This window comes from Rhincodon typus, chromosome 2, assembly GCF_021869965.1.
Source record: "Rhincodon typus isolate 14 chromosome 2, sRhiTyp1.1, whole genome shotgun sequence".
In the NCBI taxonomy this organism is placed as follows: Eukaryota; Metazoa; Chordata; class Chondrichthyes; order Orectolobiformes; family Rhincodontidae; genus Rhincodon; species Rhincodon typus.
Genome location: NC_063333.1, coordinates 123,129,058 through 123,142,809, shown reverse-complemented (window position 1 = coordinate 123,142,809; position 13,752 = coordinate 123,129,058). Strand labels below are relative to the sequence as shown.

General features: G+C 43.0%; 1 protein-coding gene across 5 annotated transcripts in view; it reads left to right on the top strand.

The window, feature by feature from the left end:
- tdp2b (tyrosyl-DNA phosphodiesterase 2b) overlaps positions 1-13,752 on the top strand; it is a 55,942-nt gene that overhangs the window by 15,065 nt on the left and 27,125 nt on the right. For 4 of the 5 annotated variants that reach the window (XM_048615413.1, XM_048615434.1, XM_048615422.1 and 1 more), the window contains 2 exons: positions 9,793-9,890; positions 12,092-12,253. In XM_048615413.1, the coding sequence (XP_048471370.1) occupies positions 9,793-9,890; positions 12,092-12,253 (260 nt within the window). Of the gene's footprint in view, positions 1-5,829; positions 6,187-9,792; positions 9,891-12,091; positions 12,254-13,752 lie in introns of those variants that run through there. The other variant, XM_048615426.1, reaches the window with a different exon arrangement.

The following is a 13,752-nucleotide window of genomic DNA, read 5'->3' as shown; positions in this document are numbered from 1 at the left end:
AGAAAAGTGAACATATATTCACAAATGTGAGAATGCATTTCAAATAAAGTTTCTCTTGTGCCACCTATATGTCCTCAGGAGTGGGCAGCACTGTGTCTCAGTGGTTAGCTGCCTCACAGTACCAGGTTCAAAACCAGCTTTAGGTGATTATGTGGAGTTTGCACATTTTCCCTGAGTCTGCACGGGTTTCTGCTAGGTGCTCCGGTTTCCTTCCGCAGACAAAAGATGTGCAGGTTAGGTTGGTTGGCCATACTAAATTACCCTGTAGTGTTTAGGGATGTATAGCCTAGGTGAATTAGACATGATAAATGTGAGGTTATAGGGGTTGAGTGACTGGGTCTGGGTGGGATGCTCTTCCAAGGTTCACTGCAGACTTGATGGGCCAAATGGCCCTTTCCGCACTGTAGGGATTCTGTGATAAGGTCTTTGCCTTCCTTTTCCTCCCACTACATCTTGGTGTAGTCTCAGGTTCTGCAGTTGAGGTGAAAGAGCCTGCCATAGTCTGGAGCCTGATGGTCTTGGAGATTTGGTCAGGGGACCTCAGTGGCATTTGTGGTTAAAGGTCCCAAATGTGCTGAGTATATCCTGCACAGAGACAGGTAAACCCTGCTCAGCTTCACTTCGTAGAGGGCTGAGGGGGGTATAGATAGAGCGGAGCTGGGAAGCCCGGCCACCTCTGCAGTGTCCTGACAAGAGACTTCAGAGTGGCCTGTATGTACCTCCAGCTGGGTGCTGTGCTGGTTCTACTCCTTGTGAGGAAGGGCATCTAGAGTGGTCCCTCTTCATCCTGTCACCCTGCCATTGTTGCATAGAACAAGGGAGTGCAGGTCTGTGCATTTATCCAGCAAACACTCAGTGTGCAGTACGTGGCTCTCCAAGGCAGACACCAATCTGTCCATGAAGGCAGCCAGTTGCATGCGTGTGAGAGGCAAATGGCATATTTTGACAAACCTTCCTTTTGCTCCTGTGTCTGCTTGTGTATTTGAATGAAATTCTGAACTGCCGACAACTTTTGGTCCTCTCCTGCCTGGGAATGACCAGGTGCTTGGTCTCTGGTAACTGTCTGAGTGCCAGAGACCTGGGTGTTCTTTCCTTGACCATTTGCAGCGCTGAGGTAGTGACGTACCCGCCAGGAGGTGCTCCTGACTCCAATCTAGTTGAAATATGCACTGATGTGTCAATATCTGAGCTGGTGAGATTTGAGACTTCAGGAGGCAGTCCTGCCAGAGCATTCCCTCACGGATCAGTGGCTACTTCCTCTGAGATAGAGGAGGAGATGTTGCAGGGCCAGCCTCCTGGATGTTGAAACTGTTCAGATGCCTCTTGTAACTTTAGAAGACAAAAAAACAGAATGTGTCATGAACAAGGAGTCGAGCATCAGTCATGTTAAGAGTATTCATTGTGGGGGCAATGGGAGAGTAGCACAGCAATGGTCAACAATTCTTACTGGTTGTTTTGGCATCATCATGTGAGTGATCGTGATTCCTCACTGGCCAGGACCAGGATCTTCTCCTCATAGCAGTGAGGAGCTTAATGTTGGGCACCCATGGCCTGTCCTGATTCTTTATGCTCTATTGTGGGCCATTTATTCCTGGCGTGAGACAAAGGAAGGGATTGAGTTGGATGAAAGTGGCTGTCACAGCTGTTAGTGCTGGTGCAGGGGGGTGGAAGAAGTGGTGAGGTGTCATAGAGAATGAGTCAGCAAAGCAGGTGCCATGTGACATTGGTAGTCTGGTGATATGGGGTGAGTGAGAGCAATTGAGGGAAACTGCGTGTGATTGTGAAGGTGGTAGATCATGAGCCTTTGTGTGGGATGTTAGTAGTAGCAGAAATAAGTAATTCTGAGGTAGTAGAGAGAAGATAGTGGCATCTATACTTGTGGAGCAGTGAAAGTCATTGAGCATTTAGTGGCATTGCTGAGTGTTCCTCTAAGCTATGGATCCACAGTGGCCTGTGGCAATAGCATGATAGGGTCTGGTCTTGTGGTCTCTTCTGTTGCTCTGGGGAAGAGGATGGTTCTCCTCTGCCCCATCCCCTTCATAAGGGCCTCTACATCCCTCTTACTAGGTGCCACTTTTCCTTTGTCGGACATGTCTGTTGTAAACAACAGGAATTAGACAGGGCATCTTTGGACTGACAACACTTGATCTAATGCACAACTGCGCTTTAAATAAAGCACTCGTGCCAGGAGTCCCAGGAGGTCTTGGCAGTGGAGAGTTCTTACGCTTGCACTGATGGAGAGAATGGAATGTGCAGAGTGTCATAGAGATGTGATGCATAGGTAATAGGGGAGTTTGGGAGGATACTGTGAAAAATATTTCTGAGAAATCCTCCACAAAACTCACTAAAATTGACATTTACCTGATATCTGGTAAAATTTAGCCCTCATTAAAACAAAGGTAGGAAGTCAGACTGACCCTCCCTATTCATCTTGGATCTGTGAATAGTATTTTTGGCTGTGCACTGCAGTAGATTCCTAAGAAAATCAGCCAATCAGACTGCTGTGCATGCTACCCCCTCACACCTATCAGGTGGTCAGCAGTGTTGTCACCCTCCTGGTTTGTCCTGCAGTTTCTTTCCAGTATTTTAAAAGTTAAACTCCTGTGTGGGGACTGTCAAATGGAATCTAAGAGATAGAGGGATTTTAAAATTAAACCAGAGTTGGCAACTCTAATGGTCAAAATTCAGAAGTTCAAAATTCAGAGAATGGTGCAAGAGCGTCCAACAGAGGACGTTGCTGAGAAGCGACTGAAGTGTTGGAAGGAGTTGGCTCAGTCACCAGTGACTGCCCAGAAATGAATAATAAGGAAGCATGCTCTAGCTGAATGGCCATTTTGAGAAGGTCTGCTTTGTGGTCGAAGTGTTGCTGAAGGTTTAAGTGTGGGCATTGGTGAGGAGGGCAATCAGCAATAATGTAAGTGCAAGGTAAGATTCTGTTCTTGGTATTACTATGAAGGGTCAGAGATGGCAGTTAGAGCAGTGGTATGGTCCTCCTGCCAGATGTGGGAAATCAGGAAGTTTATTAGGAAGTGTAACCGGCCAGTAGGAACTGGGCCGACCGATCCTTTATCCCCTTCACTGTCAGGATAGATTACCCGAAAATGCTGGGAATATGGTTCAGAAGGGCCGGGGCATGTGCAAAATTTTGGGAGGAGTGTATTGCCAAGGTTAGGCAGAAACTGGTCTTTTGGGAACACTACTCCCTCTCCATTTCAGGTAAAAACCTGGTCATCAGGTCTGAGGAACTCTCTCTGTTGTTGTATGTGGCGCAGGCCTGGCCCATTCCCCAAAAGTGTGCTGTTTCAGTCACCTGAGTCATCTTCCACTTCATCTGGAGGTCTAAGATGGACCGTGTCTGCAGGGACCCCATGTACAAAACTCTGGATAAAATGGGGAAGAACGTACCCCATACCGCCCTCATCCCAGTGGCCATCTTTGTGTGCGGCTGCAGTACTCAAACACTAAGCGTCACTACATACTGAGGTTCTACCTGTCCCTGGGTGTTGCGAAGGATGGGATTGGCCTTGCTGCCACGGAATGCTCCAAGTAGTTGGACCATTCCATATCACCTGTCCTTCATGGAGAAATTTGCAAAGAAAAACATCTTTGACCACAAGTCCATCAGGAAGTGGTCAACATGTAGAGTCCTTGAGACCCTGCAGGAAAAGGAGAGGGTGGATCCTGTCGCGTAGTTCTCTGGGCAGACTGTCAAAGTCATTTGGCGGTTTGCCTCATCACCTTTCCAAAAAGCATCATGACATCGCTTGGCTGATAGTGAGAAAGGCACTACCTGTGAGACCCTTTATGTACATCCAATCGGTCTGTGCCATCACGTGCTGCCCTCGAAGTGGCTGTAGGGGTGTTGAGATTGTAACACATCTCCTTCTGGAATGCGCCTTTGCAAAGGAAGTCAGGAGAAAGATGCATTGGTTTTTGTCAAGGTATGTCCTGAGCAGCTCTGTGATGCAGGACTCTGTGCTTTATGGTCTGTTCCCTGAGATGCTCACTGAGGCAAACATCGACTCTGCCTGGAGGACTTGGTGAATGACCCTCTTTGGTCTGTCCAAAACTTGTAGGTCCTCCAGATCAAGGAGTTGACTTCAACCAAGTGTTGCAGACTGGCGCATTCCAAGGTCCAGGACTATGTGCTGAGGGTCAGACTAAAGCTTGGGGCACCTGCCACCAAGGTACAGTGGGGGAGACCACTGTCTGAGGTCTTCCTGCTGAAGGGGGTCTGTTCAATTATCAGAACTTCCTGGTCTCTCAAATGCATGTAAATGTAGTCTGGTTCAAATAAGAGATGCCTTTGGTTTGTTCCAATAGAGTCATACAGCACGGAAACAGAACTTTTGGTCCAACCAGTTCATGCTGAACATAATCCCAAACTAAACTAATCCCACTTGCCTGGCCTGGCCTATATCCCTCCAAACCTTTCCTATTCATATACTTATCCAAATGTCTTTTAAGCATCGTAATTGTACCCACATCCACCAGTTCCTCATGAGGTTCATTCCACATGCGAACCACCCTCTGTGTAAAAAATTTGCTCCTCATGTCTTTTTTAAATCTCTCCTCTCACCTTAAAAATGTGGCCCCTAGTCTTGAATTCCCCCATCCTAGGGAAAGGACAACTACCGTTAACTCTATCTATACCTCTCATTATTTTAGGTCTTCTTTCAGGTCACCTCTCAACCTCTTATGCTCCAGTGAAAAGGGTCCCAGCCTTCCCTTATAACTCCGTCTTCTACACCCGGCAACATCCTGGTAAATCTCTTCTGAACTCTGGATCAAAAACAAAGTTGCTGGAAAAGCTCAGCAGGTCTGGCAGCATCTGTGAAGGAAAAAACAGAGTTAACGTTTCGGGTCCGGTGACCCTTCCTCAGAATTTCCTTCTTTTGAACTCTCTTCAGCTTAATAATAACCTTTCCAATAATTGGGCCAAACTCCAATTTTGTTTAAAAACCAAAAGAACTGCAGACGCTGGAAATCAGAAAACAAAACAGAAATTGCTGGAAAAGCTCAGCAGGCCTGGCAGCATCTGTGGAGAGAAATCACAAGTTAACGTTTCGGGTGCAGTGACCCTTCTTCACAACGTTAGACTTTGCGTTTGTTTTAAAGTTTACATAGTTATTTGCAAAATATTGCGGTCATGCTGGAAACCTGAAACGGTGTTGTCTTGGAGTGAAAGTGTTATACTGGACTCGACACATTGACTCTTCTCTCCCCACCTTTATTTACATGCATTTGAGAGACCAGGAAGGTCTGATAATTGAACAGATCCCCTTCAGCAGAAAGACGTCATACAGTGGTCTAGACCTGCTGACATTCGTCCAGCGCTCTCTTCATTTTATTTGACAGCCAACCAAAACTTCGTAGCTTATCAACTGCGTTAGCATTGAGTGTGATCAGGGATCATTGTAACATCTGAAGTTACAGACTAAGCTGTGCTGCAGCCTGGTCTGAAGTCACTAGACAGCGATCAAAAACCCAAAATTTCTTCGAGCTAACCTTCTTCCCCGGTCGCTTGCTACCTTTGTGCGCGCGCGCTGTGGTCAAGGAATGGGGTCAAAGAGCTTGGGGGACGTTGAGAGAAGTGGGTGGGGCCAAGATTGAGTCCCGGCGGGGGCGTGGTGGGGAATTGGTTTATGATACGGCGGAACAGAGGTGATTGACAGTTGGAGCCGTGGAGGGGGCGGGGCTGAGGTGATGGTCCGGCGGAGCCAAGAAGGGGGCGGGTCTGAGGTGACCTGAAATGGGCGGTCCCTACGTGATGGACAGGTGGGCCGGGGGGATGTGGCGCAGAAGGGATGTAATCAAAGCTATGGACTGACAGGGCTGGTGAAGGGGCGGGGCCGAGGGTAGAATGAGAATTTCCAGACCCAGCAGCCGTTGGGCCGTAGCACGTGCCACAAGACGTTGACTGGTGGTGGCGCGCGCGGAGTTGCAGCCATGGTTGAGCCTGAGAGGAAGAGAGCTCGGTTGGGTGACCCAGAGCAACAGGGAGGCCCGGGTCTCCAGCATGAAGAGCCGATCGGCGGAGCCGCTCCTACACCCCAGCCGGAGGAGGAACTTGAAGAAGCGAGGCGACGATACCGCGGGGGCCTCTGCGACGAGTTTGCCGTTGTGACCGGTACGGATGAAGCCGTAGCTCAGTGTTACCTGGCGGAAAATGACTGGCTTTTAGAAGTAGGTTGGCTGAGCAGGAATTGTCGGCGACCTTTTCGTGATGCTCACTTTCAAAATGCTGTAGCCGGGACAAGAAAGAAGGCTTTTGGAAGTGTTGCATTTGTTTAGCTGTCACGGGGAATACGGTGTTATGTTTCTGTTTGTGATCAGGCAGAGTTGTATCTATTGGTCGTCATCAGTTCTTCAACTTTAAGCTGAAGTTTCAGAAGGGTCTAGGCCCGAAACGTCAGCTTTCCTGCTCCTCTGATGCTGCTTGGCCTGCTGTGTTCATCCAGCTCTACACCTTGTTATCTCTGCTTCATCAGGGGGACGTCGCTAAAAATCCCACGGTGCCGTTATGAAGAGCAGGAGAGTTTTCCCTGGGACCTAGGCAATGTTTATTCTTTCATCAGCATCGTTGACACCGATTATCTGATTAGGTCTCTTAGGCAGTGAGGATAGGCGATTATTTGTACTCTGTGTCATAGAGACATAAAATTCTTATAGCATGAAAAGATGCCTTTCGGCCCACGTGTCGCCGGTCATCAAACATCCAGCTATTCTAATTCCATTTGCTAGCATTTGGCCCGTAATCTTGGCGCATCAAGTGTTCGTCTAAATAGGTTTTAAATATCTTGAATGTTCCTACCTCTGTCACGCTTTTAGGCAGAGAATTCAGGATACCCCATAATCTTGTGTCTTTTAAAATCTCAAATCCTGCCTAAACACCCTACGCCTTGCTTTGAAACTGTGTCCCCTTGTTATGGACCCTTCTGTTACTGAAAAATTTCTATCTATGCCCCTCCAGAACTCTGTAAACCTCCATCGTAGACCACCCCCCGCCCCCGCCATCAGCCTTCTCTGCTCGAAGTAAAATAACCTTGGCCTATCTGGTCTCTCTTCGTAGCTGAATCGCTCCAGCCCAGGCATCGTCCCAGTGAATCTCCTCTGCACCCTCTGTATAATCACATCCTTCCTATTGTGTGGCTATCGAAACTGCACGAAGTATTTGAGCTGTGGCCTAACTAATGTTATATATAGCTCCAACATAACCTCTTTGCTCTTGTATTGAGGGCCTTGACTGATAAAGGCAAGTATCCCATATGTCTTAACCATCTTATCTCCCTGTTCTGCAGCCTTCAAGGATCTCTGGACACGAACACCCAGGTTGCTGTATACTTCCTCGGGTCCTGACATTCATCATATATTCTCTTGCCTTGTTAGTCCTCCCAAAATGATTACATCTCACTTCAGGATTAAATTCTATTTACCACTGTTTAACCCATCTGACTAGCCCATCTGTCTTTCCTCCTTGTTATTTACCACACCACCAATTTTTGTCATCTGCAAACTTCTTATCTCCTAGGTCATAAATGTATACCATGAACAGCAAGGGACCCAGCACTGGACCCTGTGTTATGCCACTGAACATGTGCTTTTGTCTCACACATCCTTCGGCTGTAACCCTCTGCTTTCTGCCATTAGGCTATTTTGGATCCAATTTGACAAACTGCCGTGGATCGCATGGACTGTCAGCTTCCTAACTAGCCTGCCATATATAACCTTACCAAAAGCTTTCCCGAAATCCATACAGACTGCATCAACACTAACCTCATCTCGTCACACATAGCTACCTTCTCAAAATCTAATCAAATTTGTTCGATGTAATCTTCCCCCTCGCAAAGCTGTGCTGACTGTCTTTGATTAATTCTGTCCCTCAATATTTTCCAATAGTTTCCCTACCACAGATGGTCTGTAGTATTCTGGTTTATCATGACCATCCTTCTTGAATAAATGTACTACATTAGCTGTCCTCCAGTTCTCCTGAACCCATAGGATGGCAGTGTGATTCCTTTGTTCAGGAAGGGCATCAGGGATAGGCCAGGTAATTACGGACCTGTTAACCTGATATCAATGGTAGGGAAATTATTCGGTTTCTGCCATAAGCTTCTTTTAAATCCAGCCCTGTATATACCTTGACATCCAGGGTTCTCTGTGCTTGCTTTATCCCACCCTTCACCTTTTATGGGTGACCTTTACTGTTGCCATTACAGTAGGAAACATTCAAAAGGGTATGGATTTTCCTACACTTGTACTTAGGCCAGATTTCCTTTATTCTTATTAAAATTGTGTCGTCTCTCCCCCCCACCCCCCCCAAAAAAAATTCAGAACCTTTATTTCTGATACATCTTTGTCCTTAACCATATTTACCTTTAATCTTACTGAATTATGGTTGCTGTCACTGAAATGCTTGCCCACTGCATATCTACCACTTGCCTGGCTTTGTTCCTGAAAATTAGGACAAGCACTGCTCCCTTTCTTGTAGGACTTTCTACGTGATGGTTTATAAAGCTCTCCTGGACAGATTTTATGAATTCTGCTCCCTCTAAGCCTTTCAAACCTGTCTATACCAGTTAATATTCAGGAAATTGAAATCCTGTATTGTGAATACTGTATTATTTATATTGCTGTATAATTTGCTGCCATATCTCTTTCCATCTCCCAGACTGCTTGGGAGCCTATAGTACGCCTCCAGCAAAGCAATTGCCCCCATTTTTGTTTTTAAGTTCTACCCATACGACCTCATTTGAGGAGCCTTCTAAGATATCATCCTTCCTTACTAATGTAATTGACTCCTCTCAACATTGAGACACTACCTTCTCTTTTACACCATCTCACCCACCATTTCACTTCAGATTCTCTACCCTGGAATATTGAGCTACCAGTCCTATACCTTTCCCAATCATGCCTCCATGATGGTAATGATATCACATCCCCATGCATTAATTGATGGTCTCAACTCAATTGCCTTACTTGCAAGACTCCTTGCATTAAAATAACACATTTTGCTGTACTTCAACATGCTATCTTGGGGAAGGTGAACTTGGCCATTTGAAGGAAATCTGTACTACAATTTAGAGTGAATTGATTTGGCATGAAGTGGAAGATCAGTGCAAGCAGGTTTTGTGCAGTGTTGGCTATATTACTTACATACAGTGCTGATTCTTCAAAAGTACTTTTCTTGATAATAAAGCACTACGGAATGCCCTAAAGTCATAAAAAGTGCCGTACAAATGAGGTCTATCTTTACCTGTGCCTTTTGTCATGTTATCTTACTGTTTCAATCTTCCTGCCAAAGAGATTTTCAGAGTTGTTGGCAATACCTCAAACATGATCTCTGGCTATTCTTTTCAGGATCTCCATCTCTTTTAATTACAGCATTATCCTTTAGTAGGACTTTGACGTGGAAGCACAAAAAGAAAAACTTAAGTACCTTAGTAGCACATTTGAAGAAAGGAAATGATCCTTTCTGTCAAGTTCTGAGCTCGTTTCCAGTTAACTACCCCAAACCTAGATTTGACTGGGAGCATTGATGTCTAAAGTTTCCACCCACAATCAAGTCTTATCACAGCAAGGGTTACATTTGATTAACCCTTGTGCAATACCAGTGAATTGTTTGAGGATGGAGAAGGGCACAGAAAACATCAGCTAATATCAAAGAATTTTTGCTCATCAAAATGCAATTGCAGATTCTGCATTCTCGTAGCTAAACTGCATTCAGATTAACTTTAAAAAATGTGACGAAAGATTATGTTGGATTGATTTTTATTTTCTGATTATTCACAGAGAGCCCTCAACTCCTATTTTGAAACGGGTGTTCAGCCATCTTCCTCTGCAATGGAGTCTACCTCACAGTTGATTGAGAGGACTGATTTCCAGGGATGGTAATGCATGGATCCCATTTATTGTAACTATTGCAACTTTATATACATGCAGACACATTTTGGAAAACGTATCTTTTCACATTCCTGAAATATTCTGAAATTTGTAAATAATTTGCTACAGTAAGAAACTTAGTAAGATTATAGCTTTTTTTTAGAAAAGGCTTAATTTTCAAGTATGCAAGTTTGAATGGGAAGACAGGTTACTTTCAAGCAGAAACTGTGATGAATTCAGTTGTTGCAGCAGCCACTTTTTCAAATATGTTTGGCGTCTGCAGAAATCAAGGTAGTCACATAGTTCTTGAGAGTATTTTCAGGATTAGTGTTTGTTGAAATTGAAAAAGACCAGTTTGAATTTTTCAGTCAATAGTGCTCGTCTATATTGCTTGAGATGAAAAGAAAGAAGCACTGTGTGTTAACTCACTCCCAACAGTAGTGCATTCAGATTGCAAACTTTTATTTTACTTAAAGGTAGTGTTGTGAAGTGTCATTTTTGTTTATATGAATATACTGTTACTAATCTTATGGTAGATTAATTTAATTAATGGTTTAATCCTAAAACTAGTGATGATGAAGTGATGCTTTTTGAAAGCAGCAAAGTTATAGAAATTTACAGGATAATTCCATTACCGAAAATAATTTACTGAAGTGTCCGTGTACTGACCTAGATGCACAGCCAGAAGTGGGCGGAGATATTTGTAAAGACTTCAAGAATTTGCATCTTAGTTAAAGATATGGAAGCCATGAAAGCTGGAGTAGGCAGTGTAAAAAGGAACCAAGAATTAAATAGCAACATAAGGGGAAGAAGAAAATACTAGAGCCTGACATCATCACCTTTGCTGTTTGTTTGTTTAAAATTAGAATGCCATAAATTGATTACATGATGAGGATGACATACAAGTTGCAATCCCTCATACCTCTGAATGTAACTTATTTTGCAGCCTGCTTTTGGGATATTAATGATATGTTCAATGACCTTGTGCATATTCTGCAATTTTCTGTATCTCATTATAAAACTTATAAAATACGTTTTGGCTTTTCTACTTTCAAGGGTTACATTACCTTCTGTTTTCTAATTAATGTTAGAAAAATCACTGTAAATGTGATTTTTGTTTTTGTACAAGTGACTAGAGAAAAGTAAACACCCAAATGAAAAAAAGATAATGTTCAAAAGGAGGATAAATAGGCAGAAATTGGAAAGTTTGGAAATCTGTATTTCTTGTTCTTTCCTGGTGTATGGGTGTAGCTGGTAAGATCACTATTTATTCCTTATTCTTACTTGCTCATGAATAGAATGGCTTGCTAGGCTGTTTCAAAGGGTAGTTAAGAGCCAGCTACATTGCTGAGCCTGGACTGGGTAAGGATGGCAGATATCCTTCCCTAAAATTCATTAATGAGCCAGGTGGGTTTTTTTATGAAAATGGATGATAGTTTTCATTGTCAACATTCCATAGCTCTAATTTTTAAATTGATTTTGAATTCCACCTGATTCTGTGGCAGTTATATTTAAACTCACTTTCCCAGAGCATTAGTTTGAGCTTCTGAGTTACTAGTCAGCCATATTACCACTATGCCACCCTCTTCCTGTGTTATTTATACCCTTTAGTGTATACCTCATTTGCCTATTTGAGAAGCCTCCTGTTGTTAATTTATTGCTCTTGTATGCTATATTTAATGTCAATATCTCATTGCTGTGTAGCAGTGATAGTGGCACAAAATATTTGGGTGAAACTTTTCCAGCTGTCTACTTATTTCTTCCTGTAAGATGGTTCTTTTAAAAGTAATTGGGTCTTGTAGCACAGTGGTGGTGTCCCTACCTTTGGGCCAGAAGAACCAGCTTCAAGTTCAAATGTGTCTAAACAGTTTAATCAAAAAAAATTAAAATTCACCTCTGGCCAAACTTGATGATCATCTATTCTAACATTTATCCCCTTTAGTTGGTATAAATATGGTTTCATCACACTCCTAAAAAGCACTTTGAGACATTCGACAATGTTAAAGGTGTTATGTAAATACATAGCTGTCGTGGACACGTTTGTGTGGTTTACGTATAAGAGGAAGAGGGTGCATCCATGTATTTGATCATGCACAAGTATTTTTGAATGCAATTGGCAATGCTACGTATGTGGCGAGTGCAGAGCAGTTAAGATGACTATGTAGTACAGATGAACTTGCTTTGACTATTCTTTTTTTTTTTAATGTAGCATTGACTTGACAGACACTGATAATGAGCAGACCAGCAAGGGAAATACTGAACAGCCACAAGTAGATGAAAGTCAGATCTTGTTGTTAACGTGGAACATAGATGGACTTGATCTGGCAAACTTGCAGGAAAGAGCACGGGGAGTTTGTGCTTGCCTAGCACTGTGAGTATAAATGTTCCAGCAGTATGAACAAGGTAGTTAGATGGTAAAAGAATTCATAAAAATGTGCATTTTGCATGCTTTCAGCACAGTTTCTGTGTAAGGCTTGACTTCCATGAAATAGGAAAATAATTATTAGTTGAAATGTAACTTCTTACACCAATGGCAAAAGAATAAAACCTGAATTATGATTCAAAAATCTACAATGTAAACTCTTCCTCTTTCTCTTTCTTAACATTCATACACTTAAAGACACTCGGATGAAACAATTCACAAATACTTTGGGTAGGGAAGAAAAAGAATGTCAGAAACAATTCCGGCTTCAATTCCCGTCACAGGTTGGGCTGTTTTCTTTTGGCTTTCTTTCAACTCATTCTAATTCTTTGCTAATGAAGCAAAATTGTAGATACACTGTTCTCAGTATTTCATTCACTAGTTGAGGTTTTGCCCTATTCGTGCCTCTGAAGGAGATTTTTTTCCCTCTTTTCCTTTCAACAGGTGATTTGTAAAGATAACAACTTGCAGCGAAAAGTGAAGGGCTGTAGCTGGCTACTAGGATAAATTTCCAGAGGACCACACAGATGTCTCCACCTATAATTGTCTGTCTGATATCCAAGCTGCCAGAACTGTTGTTTCTCAAATCTGTAATGCTTGATGCTGCTCATTTTTTTTGTTTTTTTTTTTTTAGAAATTGCAGGAATGCTGCTTATGAATTTGTGCAAGTTCCTAATTTACCTTACATTCTGAAAAAAGTCTCTAGTTTGAGTGATCTAAACTGCTGATCCCATAGCTACCTTTCTCCCTTGTAAATTCTACACCTGTTCTAATGGAATTTCTTTTTGTAGTCCTAAATGTTGTTTAACAAGCTTCAGGCACCAGCTTATAAGCATTGAATATCGCAGTTTTGGCAGTTTCATATTCTGCCATTTGTACTTCTGTCAAACTGGTGTGTGAGTCATATTAGAACTTGTCAAAATACTGTACCATTTAAAGTTCAAACATATTTTGACATATTTGTTGATCTAGCTATCTTCTCAAGTGAGTTAAAATACCATTATATTCACCCTCATTAAATTTAAGCAGTAAGGAGGATGATTCTTAGTTAAATTAAGTCCCTCATTTGGAATTGGAATCATGTTCTGAGCTATTACCTGCTTTTTTTTCCCCCTTTGCTCCAGATATTCCACAGTCAATTCATGTTCTCTAAGTTTTTTCTTTTTATCTCTTTGGAATTCAAGCTATTTTAATTCCATTTCTTGACCCGATTTCCTCTATCTTTTTCCTCCCTTTCCATTTCAAAAGTTCTTAACTCGGGATCCCTTTCCATTTCTGAGATTAGAAGAGTCATAACAGACTTAATGTTGACTTTATTTTTCCTCAGATAGTAGGAACTGCCGATACTGGAGAATCTGAGATAACAAGGTGTAGAGCTGGATGAACACAGCAGGCCAAGCAGCATCAGAGGAGCAGGAAAGCTGACGTTTCGGGTCTAGACCCTTCTT